The 17,200-nt window shown below is 61.8% G+C and overlaps 1 protein-coding gene across 2 annotated transcripts in view; it reads left to right on the top strand.

Moving 5' to 3' along the window:
- The first annotated feature begins 1,208 nt into the window (after nt 1–1,208).
- MYOM3 (myomesin 3) overlaps nt 1,209–17,200 on the top strand; it is a 66,473-nt gene continuing 50,481 nt past the window's right edge. For both annotated transcript variants that reach the window (XR_013766146.1, XM_079153544.1), the window contains exons 1-13: nt 1,209–1,368; nt 1,925–2,005; nt 2,672–2,831; nt 3,450–3,607; nt 7,714–7,809; nt 9,191–9,279; nt 11,399–11,443; nt 12,030–12,170; nt 13,508–13,669; nt 14,113–14,254; nt 15,202–15,401; nt 15,900–15,953; nt 16,341–16,468. Coding sequence is in view for 1 of the 2 variants with exons in the window: in XM_079153544.1 (XP_079009670.1) it covers nt 1,211–1,368; nt 1,925–2,005; nt 2,672–2,831; nt 3,450–3,607; nt 7,714–7,809; nt 9,191–9,279; nt 11,399–11,443; nt 12,030–12,170; nt 13,508–13,669; nt 14,113–14,254; nt 15,202–15,401; nt 15,900–15,953; nt 16,341–16,468 (1,614 nt within the window). In the remaining variant the exon portion in view is untranslated. The remainder of the gene's footprint in view (nt 1,369–1,924; nt 2,006–2,671; nt 2,832–3,449; nt 3,608–7,713; nt 7,810–9,190; nt 9,280–11,398; nt 11,444–12,029; nt 12,171–13,507; nt 13,670–14,112; nt 14,255–15,201; nt 15,402–15,899; nt 15,954–16,340; nt 16,469–17,200) is intronic.

The raw sequence follows: 17,200 nt of genomic DNA, 5'->3' as shown, positions 1-17,200 counted from the left end.
GCTGGGGCCAGGGCCACATGTCCCCGGAGAGCAACGGGACACAGGGCTCACGCAGGGTGGGGTCCAGCAGTCTCCTCGTGGCTTGCGAGGACGACAGTGGGGATGAGCAGGTTGGCGACTTCTCGGGGTGCAGAGTCCTCTTCCATTGGGAGGAGCCAGGCAGGAAGCCAAAGGGGTAACTGTCAGCTGTGTTGTGCTGAGATTCTCAGCAGGAGCCAAGGGATCTTTAGGGACAGGTCTCGGTGGTGGCTGACTCTGTCATCGCTCACTCTCGTCACCCACTCTCCACCCTGATGGCCACGGCTGTAGACACCCAAAGGGAGCATGTTTAGGAACTGGAAGGAGCACGTGCCCACGAAGACCGGCCCAAGGCAGCCGGAGCCCCTGACACCCTAGGCTGCTTCCAGGCCAAGGGATGTCCAAGGAGGCCACTGGACTCAAGTCCCCTGTCATGGACCCAGAGAAAGGGTCCCCTGGTGCTTTGTTCACACCCAGGTTAGAGGATAGTCTGCACACACGGCCACCTGCAGTGCGCCCCTCAGGAGGTAAGGACAGGGCAGCAGGAAGGCTGAGGGGTGGTCTCCTCCTCCACCTCCTTCTGAAGTCCAGGCAGGCTGTCCCAGCAGAGGCCTGCCCACCAGAATCCCCACCTGGAGAGGGGGTGGGAGCCTTCCAGGGAGGCCACCAGGTGACCCGGAGCTTGGCTTCGGAGGGACCTCAGGGACACGTGTGGTCGTGGCTCAGCCCCAGGCCTCACCCAACCTTTACAGCCAGTGGGGAGGGGGCCCGTCTGTGGTGGAGGAAACCAAGTCACGGAGTCCCGGCCACACGCTGGTAAGCTGTGTAAGGGGCGAGGATCAGAGGGTCGTGCCCTGCAGGCTGGCCCTGGAGTTCCTGCCATGAACCGAGGTGCCGCTAACACCCTCAGGTCAGACCGGAGAGCAGGAGACGGGGACGGCCCTCCAGGGGAGGAAGCCGTGGGGCAGCAGGGCGCCTGACGGTCCTGTGTCCTGGACGGCCTTGGGAGTGCCAGTCACTCCCAGCGCTGCCCTCCTCTGCCACCACGGCAGGTCCCTCTCCCTCACAGGCCTCGGGTCCCCTGCTGGTCCCCAGAGAGAGACCCTCACCCTGCAGCCCTCACAGAGGCGTGGGCAGATGCCGGTGGGATGACCGTGCTCCTTGGCCTTGGCAGGTCGTCGCTCCCGTGGCCATGACTCTGCCCCACAGCCCCGGAAGCGTGGGGGAGCCGGCCCCGCAGGCCGTGCAGGTGCACAGGCTGGAACGGCGGCAGGAGGAGGAGCACAAGGAGGAGCGACAGCACAGCCTGCACATGGGCTCCTCCGTGAGCAGGAGGACCTTCCGCAGCAGGTGGGCAGAGGGACCCCCAGGCTGAGGGGGACCCGCCTCTGGAGGGCCCCACCCCAAGGGGCGGCACAGCCCCACCTTCTCCTGGGGCTTGGCCTTTCCCTCTAGAGGCCTCAGTCTGACGGGGAGGCCCAGCCCTGCCCTCTGAGGACCCCCATCTAATGGGGAGGCACAGCCCTGCCCCCTGCCCTCCGAGGACCCCAGTCTGATGGGGAGGCCCAGCCCTGCCCTCCGAGGAACCCCATCTAATGGGGAGGCAGAGCCCTGCCCTCCGAAGACCCCCATCTAATGGGGAGGCACGGCCCTGCCCTCCGAGGACCCCAGTCTGATGGGGGAGGCACAGCCCTGCTCCCTGCCCTCTGAGGACCCCAGTCTGATGGGGAGGCACAGCCTTCCTTTCTGAGATCCCAGCCTGAGGAGGGAGGCCCAGGCCTGCCCCCCCCGGAGGCCCCTGTCTGAGGAGGGGGCTTGGCTGTGCCTCTGGTGCCCTGGGGTACAGCAGAGTCCCAGGCGCCCCCAGCCAGTGCTCAGGAGTCATGAGCCCCCTCCCCTGGTGCAGTGAGGAGGAGCATCAGTTCAGCGCCGCTGACTACGCCCTGGCCGCCGCCTTGGCCCTGACGGCCTCCTCAGAGGTGTCCTGGTAAGTCACATGACCTTCCCAGGGAGCCCTGGCCGAGGAGGGTCCATCCTGTCCAGTCCCCTGCCTCCCACACAGAGCTTACAGAACCCGCCCAAAGTTACAGGTCAAGAAAAGGGCTAGGCAGGAGTTTAAGGCCAGAGCCGTCTCAGCCCCAAACCCACACACTGCCCTGCAGAAGGGTCCCGCAACGGGAAGGGGCCAGCCCATCACGACGGTGAGGGTGGGGCTGAGCCCCGAGTCACAGACGGGTTGTCCCCAGGGGGGAAGGTCTCCGAGGGTGACACCCCAGAGGCAGCCTCTGGCTTTGGGCAGGGTCCTGGGTTGGGAGGTCTCGGCCACCACCTTGCTGGCCTGAAGCAGGTCACTAAGCCTAAGTTCCTATCTAATGGGGAGACTAAGGGCTGTGCACTCGGCCGCAGGGAACACAGGCCAACAGAGGTTTGTATAGGCGCCTTACAAACTCTAACCACAGCCAAGCTTTCGTTAAGCACCGGCTGCAAGCAGGGCCCTTCCGGGGTGTTTGGAGGCAGGACCAGAAGCAAAGTGGTCCTTTTCCTCAAGACGTGTGACGTGCCGCTGGCATTGCCGGCCTTGGGGACAGAACTGGTCAGGACACCCCGGGCCCCGCCGGCCTCCTCTGAGACCTACTGGCCTTCGCCACGGCAGGGAAGCCCAGCTGAGGCGCCAGACCTCGGCCGTGGAGCTGGAGGAGCGCGGGCAGAAGCGGGTGGGCTTCGGCAACGACTGGGAGAAGACAGAGGTGGCCTTCCTGCGGACCCAGCGGCTGCTGCGCCAGCGTCGGGACAGGAAGGCACTGAGGCTGCGGGTGAGGCTGTGGGCTGCGAGCCCCGCTGCTCCTGTGACCCACCACCTGGCACCTGCACTGTCCCCTTGTCCGGAGGCACACGGGGAAGGACCCAGGCCCTGAGCCTGAACCCTGGCGTCTCCACCCCCTCGCTGTGTGACCTGGGGCAAGTGGCTTGCTATTCCTGAGCCTCGGTTTCTAGACTGGTGGAGAAGACTCTCAGTGTCGAGGCGGAAGAGCGGGTCACGTTCCCAGTGTTTAGAACACAGACGAGCCCCAGGGAACACCTTCCTGACAGGCGGCATCTGAAGCCACGCCCCGGGCCCCTCAGGTCACACCTCCAAGGGGTTTTGCACGTACGTCACATATTCAGCTCTAAATCCCATGGGGTTAAACAAATAGTATCGTCACGCACACTTTTCAGGTAAGGAAACAGGCCCTGCCTGTGGCCACAGCTAGTGGGGGACAGAGTCAGGCCCCATCCCAGGCCAGGCGGCTCCAGAGTCCATGCCCTACCCGCTGGCAGCACTGCCCCTCCACTGGAGGCCTAGCCCCAGAGGGCAGCAGGGAGGGGGTTATGGCAAAGATGGGGCAGGTGGTCGCAGCTCTCAGGAGTCACACACGTCCCGCCCCCTCCAGACGGAGGAGAAGGTCCAGGAGGCCAAGGAGCTGAGGGAGCTGTGCTCTGGCCGGGGACCCTGGTTCTGGATCCCACTGCGCTCCCACGCCGTCTGGGAACACGCCACCGTGCTGCTGACCTGCACCATCCAGGCCTCTCCGCCACCCCAGGTCACCTGGTAAGCCGCCCAGGCCCCAGAGCACCCCAGAGTCCAAGGCCTCCCCGGGGGCTTTTAGCAAAGCCGCACACCCACAGACACTGCGCTCTGCCCACCCCCCAGTAGCAACAGCTGCCGGGGAGCCGCAGACCCGGGTTATTCTTAGCTGCCTCCCTCCAGCCCAGCAGGAAGACTGGGCCTCTGAGAGCCAGACTTGTAAAAATATGATTCCAGTGGCAGGAGAAGGCAGCTGCTCCCCATCTCAGGGGTTGGAGGAAGATGGCAGGAGGCAGGACAGTGGCCAGGGGAGCAGGCAGGGCCCCAACAGGGAAGGAACGCAGGCCTCGGGCAGACGTCTGGGTTCCAGGCTTGACTCCCTCTCCTCGCTCGAGGATGGTCTCGGCCTGTGTCTTCACCTTCCTGGTCCTGCCTCGGTTTCCTACTCTGTAGAATGGGCTGAAGACCTGTCCCACTTGCCTGCAGTAAAAGGGCTGGGGAAGCGGGAGGTACCCATTGCTGGGAGACCGATCATGGCAGAACCCCAGAGCCAGGCCCAGGATTGCGGGGAGGGGTTCCCTGCACAGGCGTGGTGAGGAGGGGTGGCACCTCCCAGAAGGAGACATGTCATCACACAGTGGAGCCACGGATACCGAGCTCTCCTGCACCTGAGGCCCTCTGCCAGGCACCTCGGGGCAAAGAAGGGGGTTTGACAAATATGTGCCCAGAGTGTCACCACCTCAGGGCCGGAATGGGACACTGGACGCAGGGAAGACCCAGAGTCTCACCCTCAGGGGTGCTCAGCCCCGAGAGAGAAGACACAGAGAGGGGCACTCGTGGGTCACATTTTAGATCAAAGAGGTGAAGGGCAGAATTGGCTGCCTCGGATGGAAGGCTCCTCGGAGGCTATGGCATAGGGGCCAGATCTCGAGGGTGAACAGAGAACGCAAGGAAAAAAGCGGCCTTTTGTGCTCGGGCTCACTTGACGTTGACCCAGCACTTTTCTCGCATTTGAGCCTCAGAGCTATTCACAGGGTGAGACTGCTGCCCTCCCACAGGTGAGGAGATCCAGGACCAGAGAGGTAATGTGAGTTGCCTAAGGTCACACAGCCAGGATTCAAACTCAGGGCTCCTGCCTCCAAGCCCGTAGCTCCCCCCACTGGCCTAGAGAGCCAGACAGCAGCCATTATGCCGTCATTTCTCATAAAGAGCACAGAACGCTCAGGAAGAGAAAGTGGCTTAGGCCAGGAGCAACCAAGGGAGGCTTCTCCAGGGAGTCGGCACTGGGCCTCGTCACTGGCAGCCAGCTGGGCACTGGGCCGGGAGCTGGGGTTCCAAGGGCCCAAGGAAGTCCCTACATGCATCCTAGTCCGCATAGTAGGACAGCGTCCAACACCAGCGTGGGCTAAGCGGAGGTCAGAGCCTCAGCTGTCCGGCCCCGCAGCCAAGCCCGGAGGCCCCCGTCTCAGGCATTCTGTGGCAGCCTCTGGTGTCCGGGAAAGGGGGAAATAGCTTCCACTCCTGCCAACAAGGTTGCCACACAGAGCCAGGCATTCCTGAAGAGGGTGGAAGCCGGCGCGGCCCCTCCTGCCCAGGCTCGGGTGCCCCACAGCTCCTGGCCCCACACGCTTCCACCCCCACCCCTGGGCAGGGAGGGCCTCCAGAGGCTCCGTCCAGGCCCTGCTGGAACCCAGCCCCAGGTCGGAGGATCCCAGCTTGTCAAGCGATCCTTTCACTCAGTGAGGACAGGAAGGGATCTGCTCCTGAGGGGCTTAGGGAAGGACCCCGGGGCGGCTCCCAGCGTCCTGCTGGAGCCCCAGGGGAGCAGGCGGAGCCCAGGTCAGGGCATCAGGGAGCCCCACACCCCGAGGGCACCCAGGGCACAGGAGGCGAGAGGAGAGGAGAGGAAGGCAGGGCTGGGCGGTGGGCTGGCGCCCTAGGGACCCCTGACCGCCTAGCCACGGATCCCTGGAGTGTGAGAGCCAGGGACACTGGGACACTAGGGACCCTGACCACCTAGCCACGGATCCTGGAGTGTGAGAGCCGGGGACACTGGGACACTAGGGACCCTGACCGCCTAGCCACGGATCCCTGGAGTGTGAGAGCCGGGGACACTGGGACACTAGGGACCCTGACCGCCGAGCCACGGATCCTGGAGTGTGCAGAGCTGGGGAGGGCGCCAGTGCCCCCATGCTGGCCACAGGGTCAGAACGAGGTGAGGCGTCCACAGCACACCCAGAGACGACCCTCGGACGATGCTGGGCCAGCATGCTGAAAGCCCCAGGCTCTGGGGTTCTGGCCGTCTGTAGCTGAGGCAGTTAGAATCTCCCTCTCAGACCAAGCATCCTTAAAAGTAAAATCCAACATCAAAATACGTGCCAAAATATAAACTTAGATAAATGGTAGAAATCTCGCTCTTTCACCAGGGCCTCTCTGAGCCAGGTTCTGGGCGGGTCTCCTCTCCTCAGTGGTCTCAGTTAATGTCGTTCTATTATGGGATGCCACTTTGGACAGTCAGCAGAGCCTGGGCCTTCACAGGCCTGGGGGTACAGGGGAGACGGAGGCCCAGGGGCAGGGCGGGCTGAGGATGTGTCCAGAACTGCAGCTGCTACCATCTTCTCAGCCAAGCCAGCCTGGGGTGTCTGGAATGTTCCCGACAGGTGTGGGGTGGGGTCTAACCCTGGCCCAGGGACCTGTAAGAGCCAGAGGGATGGGGTGCGCTGAGTAGGCCCCGCCTTCCCCATAGAAGTCTTAGTTGGGCCTCTTTCCTAAGAGGGCACAGCCAGGCGACTGTGTGGGTGTGGCTCTGTTTGGTTGCCATGAAGACAAACAGCCTGACCAGATCAAGGAAAGCAGCACCCTGAGGCTGGGGCGCCCTCTCTTGGCAACGAGGAGCACCCTCCTCTTCAACCTTAACCACCAGCACTGGGTCAGAGAGAGAAGCCTCACACAGTCGCCTCAGGAGATTGTCCATACAATGACCTCTGGGACACAGAGACCCAGAGAGGGGCACCGATTTTTCCAATGTCGCACAGTATGCGGCGTCAAGAACCCAGGCTTCCTAACTTTTATTGACATCTACCCTCTTCACAGCCTGAAACCCTTATGCCCCCAGACCCCCGCCACTGTCCTGTCCATACATCAGGGAGAATGAAACCTCAGAGGTCACAGAAAACAGAGGTAGTGTCCAGGGCAGGGTGATCTGCTTGACCACCCCGGGGAGTTCACAAGGTACAGATGCCCATGTCCCACCTCTGATGTTCCGGCCTCATCGATCTGCGTATGTCCTGCATGGGCTTCTCTGTGTCTTAAAGGTAGGAGGTTATTTTTCTCTCCTGTGAGCATCTGGGCTCAGGGGTGCCCCTTCCCAATCCCGCTCGGGTGCAGCCCTGGCCTTCAGGGTGCTGCAGGGCAGTGTGCCAGTCATGAGAAGTGCCCCGTGCCACTCATCCTCACCCGCTGTCCTCAACGCTGGCACGTGGCCACGCCTCCCAGGACAGGGGCGAGGAGCCATGCTGCAGGCCGGGTGGCCAGGGTGAAGTCCACGTCTTCAGGGAGAAGTGGGGAGCCATCAGCAACGCCAGATGCGAGTCCCCGAGGCTCCTGCTCGGGTTTTTGTCTGGTTGGGGTGCTGGGGTGGAACCCAGAGCTCGCAGTAGGCCTTCCACTGAGCCTGTGTGGAGGTTTTGCCTCCCCCGTGATTCAAAGGAGAGCCAACATTTAGACGGCTTGGAAAAGCTAACCTGAGGAGCTGGCCAGGGAGACAGGGGCAGGGCAGCTTCCCTGCAAGGCCCCTCGGAGAGGAGGGAAGAGCCGGACAGGGTCCCTGGGGCACCCCTGAGGTGCGCCTGGGGTGAGCAAGTGCCCAGTTGTGGGCTGAGCGTCTCTGGCCCCAGAAGGGGGCGAAGGTCTGAGCGTCTGCAGCCCGCTTTCCACACGCCCTCGCTTCAGCCTCGGGTGCCCTGTGGGGCCGGGGCTGTTCCACTCCCATTCCACAGGCCAGGACAACTGAGGCCGGGAGCAGTGAAGCCCCTTGGAGGCCCAGGTGTGAGCAGCACCAGGCTGAGGCTGGAATCCGGCCGGAGGGGCTCAGAACCACCCAGCCTGCCACAGCCCCCACGTCTCCACAGGTACAAAGATGACGTGCGCATCGATCCCCGGCTGTTTCCCGCGGGGAAGTACCGAATCGCCAACAACTACGGGCTGCTGACCCTGGAGATCAGGAGGTGAGGCTGCGAAACCAGGAGAGACCCTGACCCCGGGGTCCAGGAGCAACCACGCCCGAGCAGGACCCCGAACCCTTCTTCCAGCCGTTCCCCACGTTCACATGTTGGGTGCTGTGAACATAATGATCCCCAAGATGGGCCTCCCCTGCCCCCAGATACAGCCTAAGTGGGTCTGAGGGGACCAGGAACCAGAAACACACACACACACACACACACACAGCCTGCCGTGGGACACAAGAGGAGACAAGGGGACGCAGCAGCAAGGACCGAGGGCCGAGCCCAGCTCGCAAAAGCTCCTTCCCCCAGAGGGAAAGCACTGTGCGTCTGCGCACACCTGCACAGACCTGTGCATATGCGCACACCTGCACACACCTGTGCATATGCGCACACCTGCACACACCTGTGCATATGCGCACACCTGCACACACCTGTGCATATGCGCACACCTGCACACACCTGTGCATGTGTGCACACCTGCACACACCCACAAGGGAAGCAGTTGGGGGGAGCGGCCTTGCAGGACGCAGTAAGTCTTGAGCAGGATTCTGAAGGAAGAGGCAGGTGCTTGGAGGGAGCGCCACGGGACAGGCAGGCGGGACTGTCCCACATAGGTACGGTTGCATTTCTCCCTGGGCGAGGAGCTTTGCACCCACGATCCCTGATCCCCTCCACCAAGCACTGCTGTCCCATTCACAGGTGAGGGAACAGGCGAGGATCCTGCCCTCCAGAAGCAGAGTGGGTGTCAGGACAAAAACACCCGAGCAGACAAGGCTACGACAGGGAGGTGTACCCCGGCCCGCGCAGCCAGGGAGGGCAGGCAGGGACAGGGGCCTCAGGGCCAGGCGAGACTGGCCCACAAAGCAAGAGGGATCTCCACCCTGGGCGGTGGGGGATGAGGAGGCACCGGGGAGCCTCTCAGCTTGCTGATGGGGCCACATGTTCACATCCTACCACCTACTGCCAGGGTCACCAGGTGCCCTGGGGTAGAGCCCACACTTCCTCTGGGAACATGACAGAGTTGGACTGCTAGTGAGATCCAGGCTGAGACTGAGAACACCTGGGCATCTGGCCCGGCTCTAACAGATTAGCATAGGCCTTGGGCACATCTGTCTGCTGCTGTTAAGAAGGGAGGAGGCCTGGGCAGGCGGCAGTGCCAGGAGAGGGCTTATCACCTTGAAGCCTGGTTGAATTCCAGTTGCTGTGTGACTCTGGGCAAGTCAATGCACCTCTCTGATCCTCCAGAGTCACTAACAACCATGCAATGTAGCACATGATATTTTCAAAGCACTTTCCCCTGGGGAGGCTGAGGCTGGTGTGTGTCCCCAGTGCTTCAGAGGCCATCAGAGCATGGAGAAGGCACTTTTCCTTCTCTCCTTTTCAGGTGTACCATCGAGGACTCCGCCACCTACACCGTGATGGTAAAAAATGCCTACGGCCAGGCTTCCTCCTTCGCCAAAGTCCTCGTCCGCAGTAAGTCTGCCGCCCGTGGCCCACGAGTGCAGCAGACACCCACAGGCAGAGGAGTCTGGGGGCCTCTGGCCACCCGGGGTCAAGCTGGACCCCCAGGGGTCGACCTGCTTCCCTGGAGGCCTTTGGAGCACGTGGGCGCCTCCTCCCTCAGACTGGCATGGGCAGCAGGGCCTGTGTGGCGGGCTGATGGTGGCAGGCATGGCCAGGCAGGATCCTCTGCCCCGGACTGGTGTCAAGGAAATCAGGAGGAGAGGGGAGGCGGTGACCTGCCCTGACCTCGCGCTCGGCACCAGCACTGTCCCCAGCGACTCCTCCATCCTGAGCTGCCTGCAGGGTCATCTGGGGCACGGATGGCAGCTTGGTGTGAACTGGGAGAATGAATCAGAAAAGGGGGCTTTCCTCCAGGTGGGTGCTGCCCCACACCAGGCCACATGACATGGCAAGTGGATTTCGGCCCCACCTGCCCCGGCAGGAGACACCTTTGTGCAGAGCACAACCCTGCGACTGTTTAGGGCCACTTGCCTGCCTGTCTCCCAAGAGCATTCTTGTCCCGCCAACTTGGACTCGGGTCCAGATCCAGCTGAGGGCATGGTGGTCTGGCCCTGCCAACCCTGCCGAGGGGGTCTTCAGGGGCAAAGACCAAGCCTCCCCACCTCCACCTGACCCCGCTGGCCTTCTTGGCTTCTGATGTACATTTCCCAGTTGAACTTGGACCTAGAGGTCTACCCTGTGGGCATTGGAAATCACAGCTCAAAGCAGGGCACCCAGGAGTTTGCTAAACCCGAGTTTCCATCCTGGCCGTGCCGCTGACCGACTGTGTGACTGCCTCTCTGAGCTACAGTTTGCTCACCTGTGCAAGGGGAGCCTCCTACCTGGCTCAGGTGCTCCTGTGGATTAAATGAGATGATGCAGATAAAGCCTGGCACCCAGTAGGCCTTTGGGAAAGGATAGCTCCGTCCCTCTGTGCAACCAGGGCCGAGCACTGCCCAGGGGTCACACCTGTGGACCTTACCCTCAGGGCCCCTAGAAGTAAGAAGCCTCCGCCCCCAACCCAGGGCGACTGTCCTGGGCAGCTGACAGGCGGGGGCCAGCCCCACCCGCCCCACAGCTCACAAACCTTGTTAACTGTCCTTCACAGTCTCCCCGCCCTCTGCCCTGTTCCTCAAATAGCTCTTGGAAGGCAACTGTCCCTGCTGCCAGGCCAGGCTCTCTGCGAGGAAATCTGAGCTGCCCTATAGGCCTTGGCCAGAGCCAAGTCCAAGGTCAGACATCAGAGCCAGTGTCTCTGTCCACCCGTTCTTCCCCTCACTCCATCCAGATCCTGTCCTTCCCTCCGTCAGGGCCGACAGCTCCAGGGGCCACAAGGCCAGACTCCAGCCAGCCCCTGCTGAGGACATCCTCTCACCCCCATTACTGCCCACCCTCATCTGCCCGGTGACTTCGGGGTCTGAGTGGAAGGCCCAGGCTGGGGGGCAGGAGCCCTGGTCTTCCTCCTTGGGTTCCTCTATACCATCTGGGGTACCTTCTGCCCCTCTGGACCTCACTCAGGAAGGACCTTTCCAGGGGCCAGATGGCATCATGGCTTCTGGGGTTAGCTGGGTGACTCTGCTCCAGGTTCCTCCTCTCTACGGGGACAATGGCAGCAACCAACAGGGCTGCTGTGAGGAGTAATCAAATTAGTGTGCCGTGCTTGGTAAGCACTGTGTGCGCCATGGCGGCTCTTGCCCTTCCCTGGTGGTCACGTGGACGGTACCCTTAAGCCTCTGGTCGGCTGTCAGTGCTGATCCCACCAGAAATCCCAGAGTCCCTGACCGGGCTCCACCTCTGTGAAGACACTGTGATCCTGGAGCAAGTTGGGACAGAAGAGGGAAACCAGCATTTACTAAGCACCTACTGTGTGTCAGGCTCTGGCTGAAGACTTGACTCACATGATCTCATTCATTCCTAACCCAACCCACCACCATCAGGTAGGAATTACTGACCCCGAGCCACTGACAGAAACTGCCACAGGGGCCACTAACCGCCCAGGACCTGAACCCACATCAGGGCCCATGCCCCCACATCTGGTAGGAATGTGGGGTCTGGACGCTCCCCAACTCTGTTTGTGTTGAATTTTCAGCCTACCTGGGGAAGGACGCTGGCTTCGATTCAGAGATCTTTAAAAGTAAGTGGGCAACTCCGGAGGCCACAATGGCAAGCTCCAGGCCACCCTTGGCAACTTAGCGAGACCCTCAAAATAAAAAATAAAAAGGGCTGGGGATGTGGTTCAGTGGGGGAGTGCCCCTGGGTTCAATCTCCAGTACGGAAAAAAGTTTTTTCTTAAGGAAGTGGGCTGAGTGGGGTGGGCCTTCACCAGGGGCGGGCGTCTGGGACCCCTTGTTCAGGCTTCGGTCTCCCTGTGGTCCTTTCCAGAACAGAGCCATCCACTGTCCACTAGGAAGGACACCCACGACCACCCCCACAGAGGCCCCAGATGCTGAGCTGTCCTCTGCCCAAACCTGGGTCACAAAGGCAAAACCAAAAGCCCCGAACTCAGCCTTTGAATATTGCTGTTTGGACTTGTCTGATCCCTACCTAGACCAGACCCTCCCCACGGCCCAGGACCAGGTCCCGTGCCTCATCATACTGTGTTGGGAGCTGAGTCCTGACCCAGAGGAGCAGGGATGCCCAGGGCCCTCACTCCCATCTGGGCCCCAGGTCAGGATGGCATCTCAGAAAACTTCTGCCCCAAATTTCTGTCCCCACCCCAGGATGGATGTCTGGCCCCTGCGTGGAGTTCACGTCAGTGCTGAAGCCCGTCTTCGCCCGTGAGAAGGAGCCTTTCTCCCTGTCCTGCCTGTTTTCTGAGGACATGTTAGACGCTGAGCAGAACATTCAGTGGTTCCGAGATGGTGAGGACCCCTGGCCTTCGGAGGCACCCCAGAGAGGCCCCAAGCCAGAGAAGGACAGAGCCTGGCTCCGCCCCGGGACCCCCCCACCAGACTCAGCTGTGCCCCTCCCCCATCCAGCACCAGCTGCCTTGTGGGTGCCAAAGAGGCCAGGGAGGACAGGAGCACAGCCAGGTGGGTCCCCAAGCACCGGTGGGTACCAGGCCTGAGCCGGGGCCTGGGCAGGCAGTGGGTTTAGATGAGCGATCTCGGGAACCAGGGAGGAAGCCCCCAGCACAACTGCGGCCACGGCCCGGCCACGCCCACCAGGCACTGGCTCCTCCCTCCGCGTGCCCCAAGACCACCCAGGGCCAGCGATGGCATTTGCAGCGATCCGACCAGCAGCCAAGGTCAGGAGGCAGGACAGCCCCACACTGCTCGAGCTGCTGTGGCTTGTTCAGGACTCCTCAGAGTCAGGGCGTGAGTGCCAGGCAAATGACCATTGGGAGGACTCTGGGATGTCACAGGCCAGGGCTGTGACAAGGACTCCACTAAGCAGAAAAATGTGACCCAGCGAGGGCAGAGGACAGCTGGGCTTCCTGCCCCATCAGTGACAGGCCTGCAGCCAAAGGTCAAGGAACTCAGCTCTGCCCCTCCCCCCAGCACCCTCGGCTGCACCTGCTAGGGGGAGGGGGAGGGGTGCAGAAGCCACTGGAGTCCTGAGGAACAAGGCCAGGTGTCCCCCAAACCTGTCGTCCAGAATAGAGGTACTGCCAGAAAGAGGAGCCTCTGCTTACAGCAGAGAAGGGATGGCTCCCCAGGGGCCAGGCTGGCCACTCCTGGGTCCCACAGAGCCTCTGAGAGTCCCCATCAGCCCACTGACATCCGCCCAAGGAGCCCAATCTCTTCACTGACCCACAGCCCCTCAACTGGCCCTCTGCCCTCCTCACCCAGAGACCTCCGCGCGCTCCATGGGACCCTGGCCCCTTTACAGAGCCCCCTCAGCAAGCCTTACTTCCTTCCTTAAGCCCCAGGTCCTGCCCCTGAGCCCCCCTCGTTTTCAACAAGCCCCCCTTCTTTGGACCCCATCTCTCTTCCTCACAGAACCCTCAATTCCTCCCCTGGCTAACCATTTCTCTGGACCACCACTCTCTCCTGGAGCCCACCCCGGCCATGCCCACCAAGCCTTGCCCCTCTCCCCCACCTTCTGCAGAGTCCAGCTGCTGCCTTGGCAGAGTCCTGAAGTCCCCACCCCTATCCTGAGCTGATCCTCACACTAGTCATGCCAGCCAGCCAGCCCTGCAGTGCTGGTAAAGCCAGGATTCCCCCGAGCTCGTGCTGGACCCTCTTCCCCTCCACAGGCAGGCTACTGAGGTCCTCAGGACGTCGGCAGATCCTCTATGCAGACCGAAAGGCATCCCTGCAGGTGTCCTGCGCCTATAAGGAGGACGAGGGACTCTACACCGTCAGGGTGCCCTCCCCCTTCGGCCCCCGGGAGCAGAGCACCTATGTGTTCGTGAGAGGTGAGGCATGGGGTGGGAGGGTCAATGGGACCCAGAGACCAAGGCTCCGCCCTGGACTTGCTGGCTGTGGCCAAACCCCGGGGCTCTTGGGGCCTCAGTTCCTCTGCTATAAAATGGGAACGTTGGGTTAGATCCTGTCTAAGGATCCCTATGGCTGCCTGGGACTCTCCAGAAGGACACAGCCAGAGAGGCGGACTTGGTGGGGCTGGGAAGGTGGGCTGCAGGGTGGTTGGACTATTCTTGTCACCTGTGATTCTGCCGCCTAGACCCTCCCCACTGGGCTTGAATGCTGGCGTGGCCACCTCTCTAGCCGGGTGAACTTGGCTACGTTACTTAACTTCTGGGAGACTCCGTATCCTCACCTCCAAAGTAGAAGTTTGCTGTGGAGCTCAGGGGTTAATTCTGCCACTGACAGAGCCTTCTGCTGTCCCCCTCCGTGTCAGATGCCGCAGCTGAGAACCCAGGGGCCCCAGGCTCCCCCCTGAACGTGAAGTGCCTGCATGTGAACAGAGACTGTCTCATCCTGACCTGGACCCCGCCCAGCGACACTAGGGGCAACCCCATCACGGGCTACGCCATCGAGAGGTGAGCTGGTCTCTGGGGAGGCCGTGTCCCCAGGGTGGAATTCTGCCTGCGAGTGAGAACCAGAGCAGCAGCCACTAGAAAAAGCAGACCGTGCCCGGCCCCCAGGAACCCTGCCCCTGCTGCCTGGACCAGGGCAGGAGGTTGACCGTGTTGTATGATTTAGGGGCAGAAGAGGGGCGTCCATGCTTCAAGTCTCTGTCACACTGATGCCTGGAATTCTGGCCAACACCCTGGGTGCTGGAAAGCCTGAGCCCGTGTGAACCTGCTGGCCATCCCCTGGGTCAGGCCCTGCAGGGCGGGGGCGCGCTAGGAAGCGGAGGACAGGCCGGGGACAGGAAGCTCCACCTCCTTCATACGCTGCCAGCCCCGAGGCCCCAGCTGGACAGAAACCTGCCTAATTCTACCCCTTTAAGGCAGTGGCCAGCCATGTGTCCCTGGGGCTGCGCCAGAACTGTGACTTGCCTCACAGTAACCTCTACGTAAGGGGCAGGGGGACTTCCTAATGTCTCTCCAGGTGTGCAGAAACCAAGGTATCTGGAGAGATGACGGTGCCTGGGTCACGTTGCTCATCCATGGTGGAGGCAGGACGTGGATCCACACGTGACCACTGCCCCATCCAGCCTGTGACAGCCACACATGCTGCCCCACCGGGCCCAGGGGTCCACTTGGAAGGCGCCAACTTAGGGAGTGGCCAGTGCTCAGTGGAGTCCTGCCTCTGCTGCTCAGGAGCGGGTGACCCAGGGCCAGCGCTACTGCTCTCTGAGGGGATACCCCATGGGTGGAGTGGCGGTGCTCACACCTCGCTTGCAGGACGGTCGAGAGCAGGAGGTGAGGGTGGCATGGGAGGCACGGCACAGCCCCGGGCTCACAGCAGACTCCAGGAGAGGCTCGAACTGGGACAGTCTAAGGTGTGGGCAGGGCTGAGCGCCCGGGCCTGTCTCCCACAGGTGCCAGGGTGACTCCAGCGAATGGGTGCCCTGCCACAAGGCCCCAGGGGGGACCTGTCGGTGCCCAGTCCAAGGCCTCGAGGAAGGCCAGTGCTACCGGTTCCGGGTGAGAGCCATCAGCAGGGCCGGCAGCAGCCTCCCCTCTAAGGCCTCAGAAGTGGTCATCACGGGTGACCGTGATGCAGCCCAGAGGAAGACAGGTAAGTACAGAGGCCCTGAAGGCCGCTCTAGAGCATGCATCAGGTGACACAGCCTCACTCTAGGTCCTCAGGAAGCCCTAGTCTAGTGGGGGAGGCCCAGCCAGTCTGATGGAAGGAACGGCACCTGTCCACAGGCGGCACCTGTCTGAGGGAGGACCGTGGCCTCTTCAGATGTCCTCAGTCTGATGGAGGAGAATGAGCTGGTCCTCAGGACCACCACCTGGGGGTGTGTGGGGACAGGCCCTCTCAGCCTTGGGTGTCACCCTGACCTAGGTTTGCCTCCTCTTGTCCCCACTTGCCTCAAGAGACAGAGCATCTCAGCCTGAGAGCAGCAGGGCTCCGTTTTGGGCTCCAGGGAAATCTGGGCCCAGAGAGCACCTGCCTGGGGTCACACGGCCAGGACCGCCTGGCCAGGACCAGGCTGGATTCAGATCCTGGGGTGGGGCAGGCCCTGGCTGATGCCTGACCCCACCCCACATGCTCCCTCCTCTCTCCTAGAGATCCCCTTTGACCTGGGCAGCAAGATCACGGTCAGCCTGGATGACTTTGAAGGTATGAGTACCCCTCCCGAGCTCAGTGTCTCCAGACAGCCTCCTGCAGTCCTGGACCCTCTGGGGCGTAGGCTGGCAAAGCGCAGAAGCTGTCAATGCTCAGGGGCCGGGGACGTGAGGGTCGAGGGTCCAGTCGAAGGAGGCGCGGGGCAGGAGGCACTGTGGCCTGCCTGGCTCTGCCTCTCCTGGAGGAAGTGGTCCCTGGGGCAGAGCCTGAACAGGGCACCAGGAGACCAAGGTTCAGGCATCAGCTTGGCCTGGCCTTGCTGGGTGGCCTGGAGCAAATTCCTGCCCCTCTCTGGGCCCCAGTTCACCCCTCTGTGGAATGAGGAACTGAGATTTGGGGTCTCTGCGAGCCCACCCATCTCTGCCCTGGCTCCAATTCCAGATGCTGTGACCATTCCTTCACCCCCAACCAACGTCCACGCCAGCGAGATCCGAGAGGCCTACGTGGTTCTGGGCTGGGAGGAGCCACAACCCCGGGGCAAAGCCCCGCTGACATACTCCCTAGAGAAGGTAGGAGCTGGAGGACTCAACCTGAGACAGGAACGCGGGGTGCGAGGAGTACGGGGTGCTCAGCAACCCCAGGCAGTGTCTCTTCAGAGAAGAGAAAAGAATTCCCTGCCTAGTACAGAGGCAGGGGGATGGATTAAATGGCCTTTACCACTAACACCGAGAAATCAGTACTCACTGATAGCGGTCCCTACGGCTGTTCATGAGATACACAAAATTAAGAGGGCGGACGACAATATCCCCATTCCCTGAGCCCCTCCCTGCCCCCCCCATCACTGGGATCAGGTCACACTTGGGTCAGGTGCCCCTTCTTGCCAGGGCCATGTTGAGGGGGAAGCCAGGCTTTTGCCCACCAGCCAGTGACATGGGGAGTGTCCAGCACAAGAGGACAGTCCTTACTGGGGACAGGGCACACCACGATGAAGGTGGAGCCGCTCTTCCGGAGTGGATTCAGTGCCGTGGAGTCAACATGGCAGAGTGGAAGACAGCAGGGTGTTAAGACCCATTCAGATCCAGGTTTCCACTGTGTGATCCTGAGCCAGTTTCCTGACTCCTCTGAGCCTCAGTTTCCTGCATCCCAAAATGGAAAAACCTGCCAAGTGAGAGGAAATAAGACACCGCACACAGAGGCAGCAGCCCCCAGGCTGTGAGTGCTTCCTGAGAGGCGTTCTTGACTGCTCTCCCGAAGGAAGAGACTGAGTTTCTCTTCCCTTGACTCAGTGTGCCCAGAACAGT

The sequence above is a fragment of the Sciurus vulgaris genome, assembly GCF_902686455.1.
Source record: "Sciurus vulgaris genome assembly, chromosome: 1".
In the NCBI taxonomy this organism is placed as follows: Eukaryota; Metazoa; Chordata; class Mammalia; order Rodentia; family Sciuridae; genus Sciurus; species Sciurus vulgaris.
This window is presented reverse-complemented; position numbering and strand designations above follow the sequence as displayed.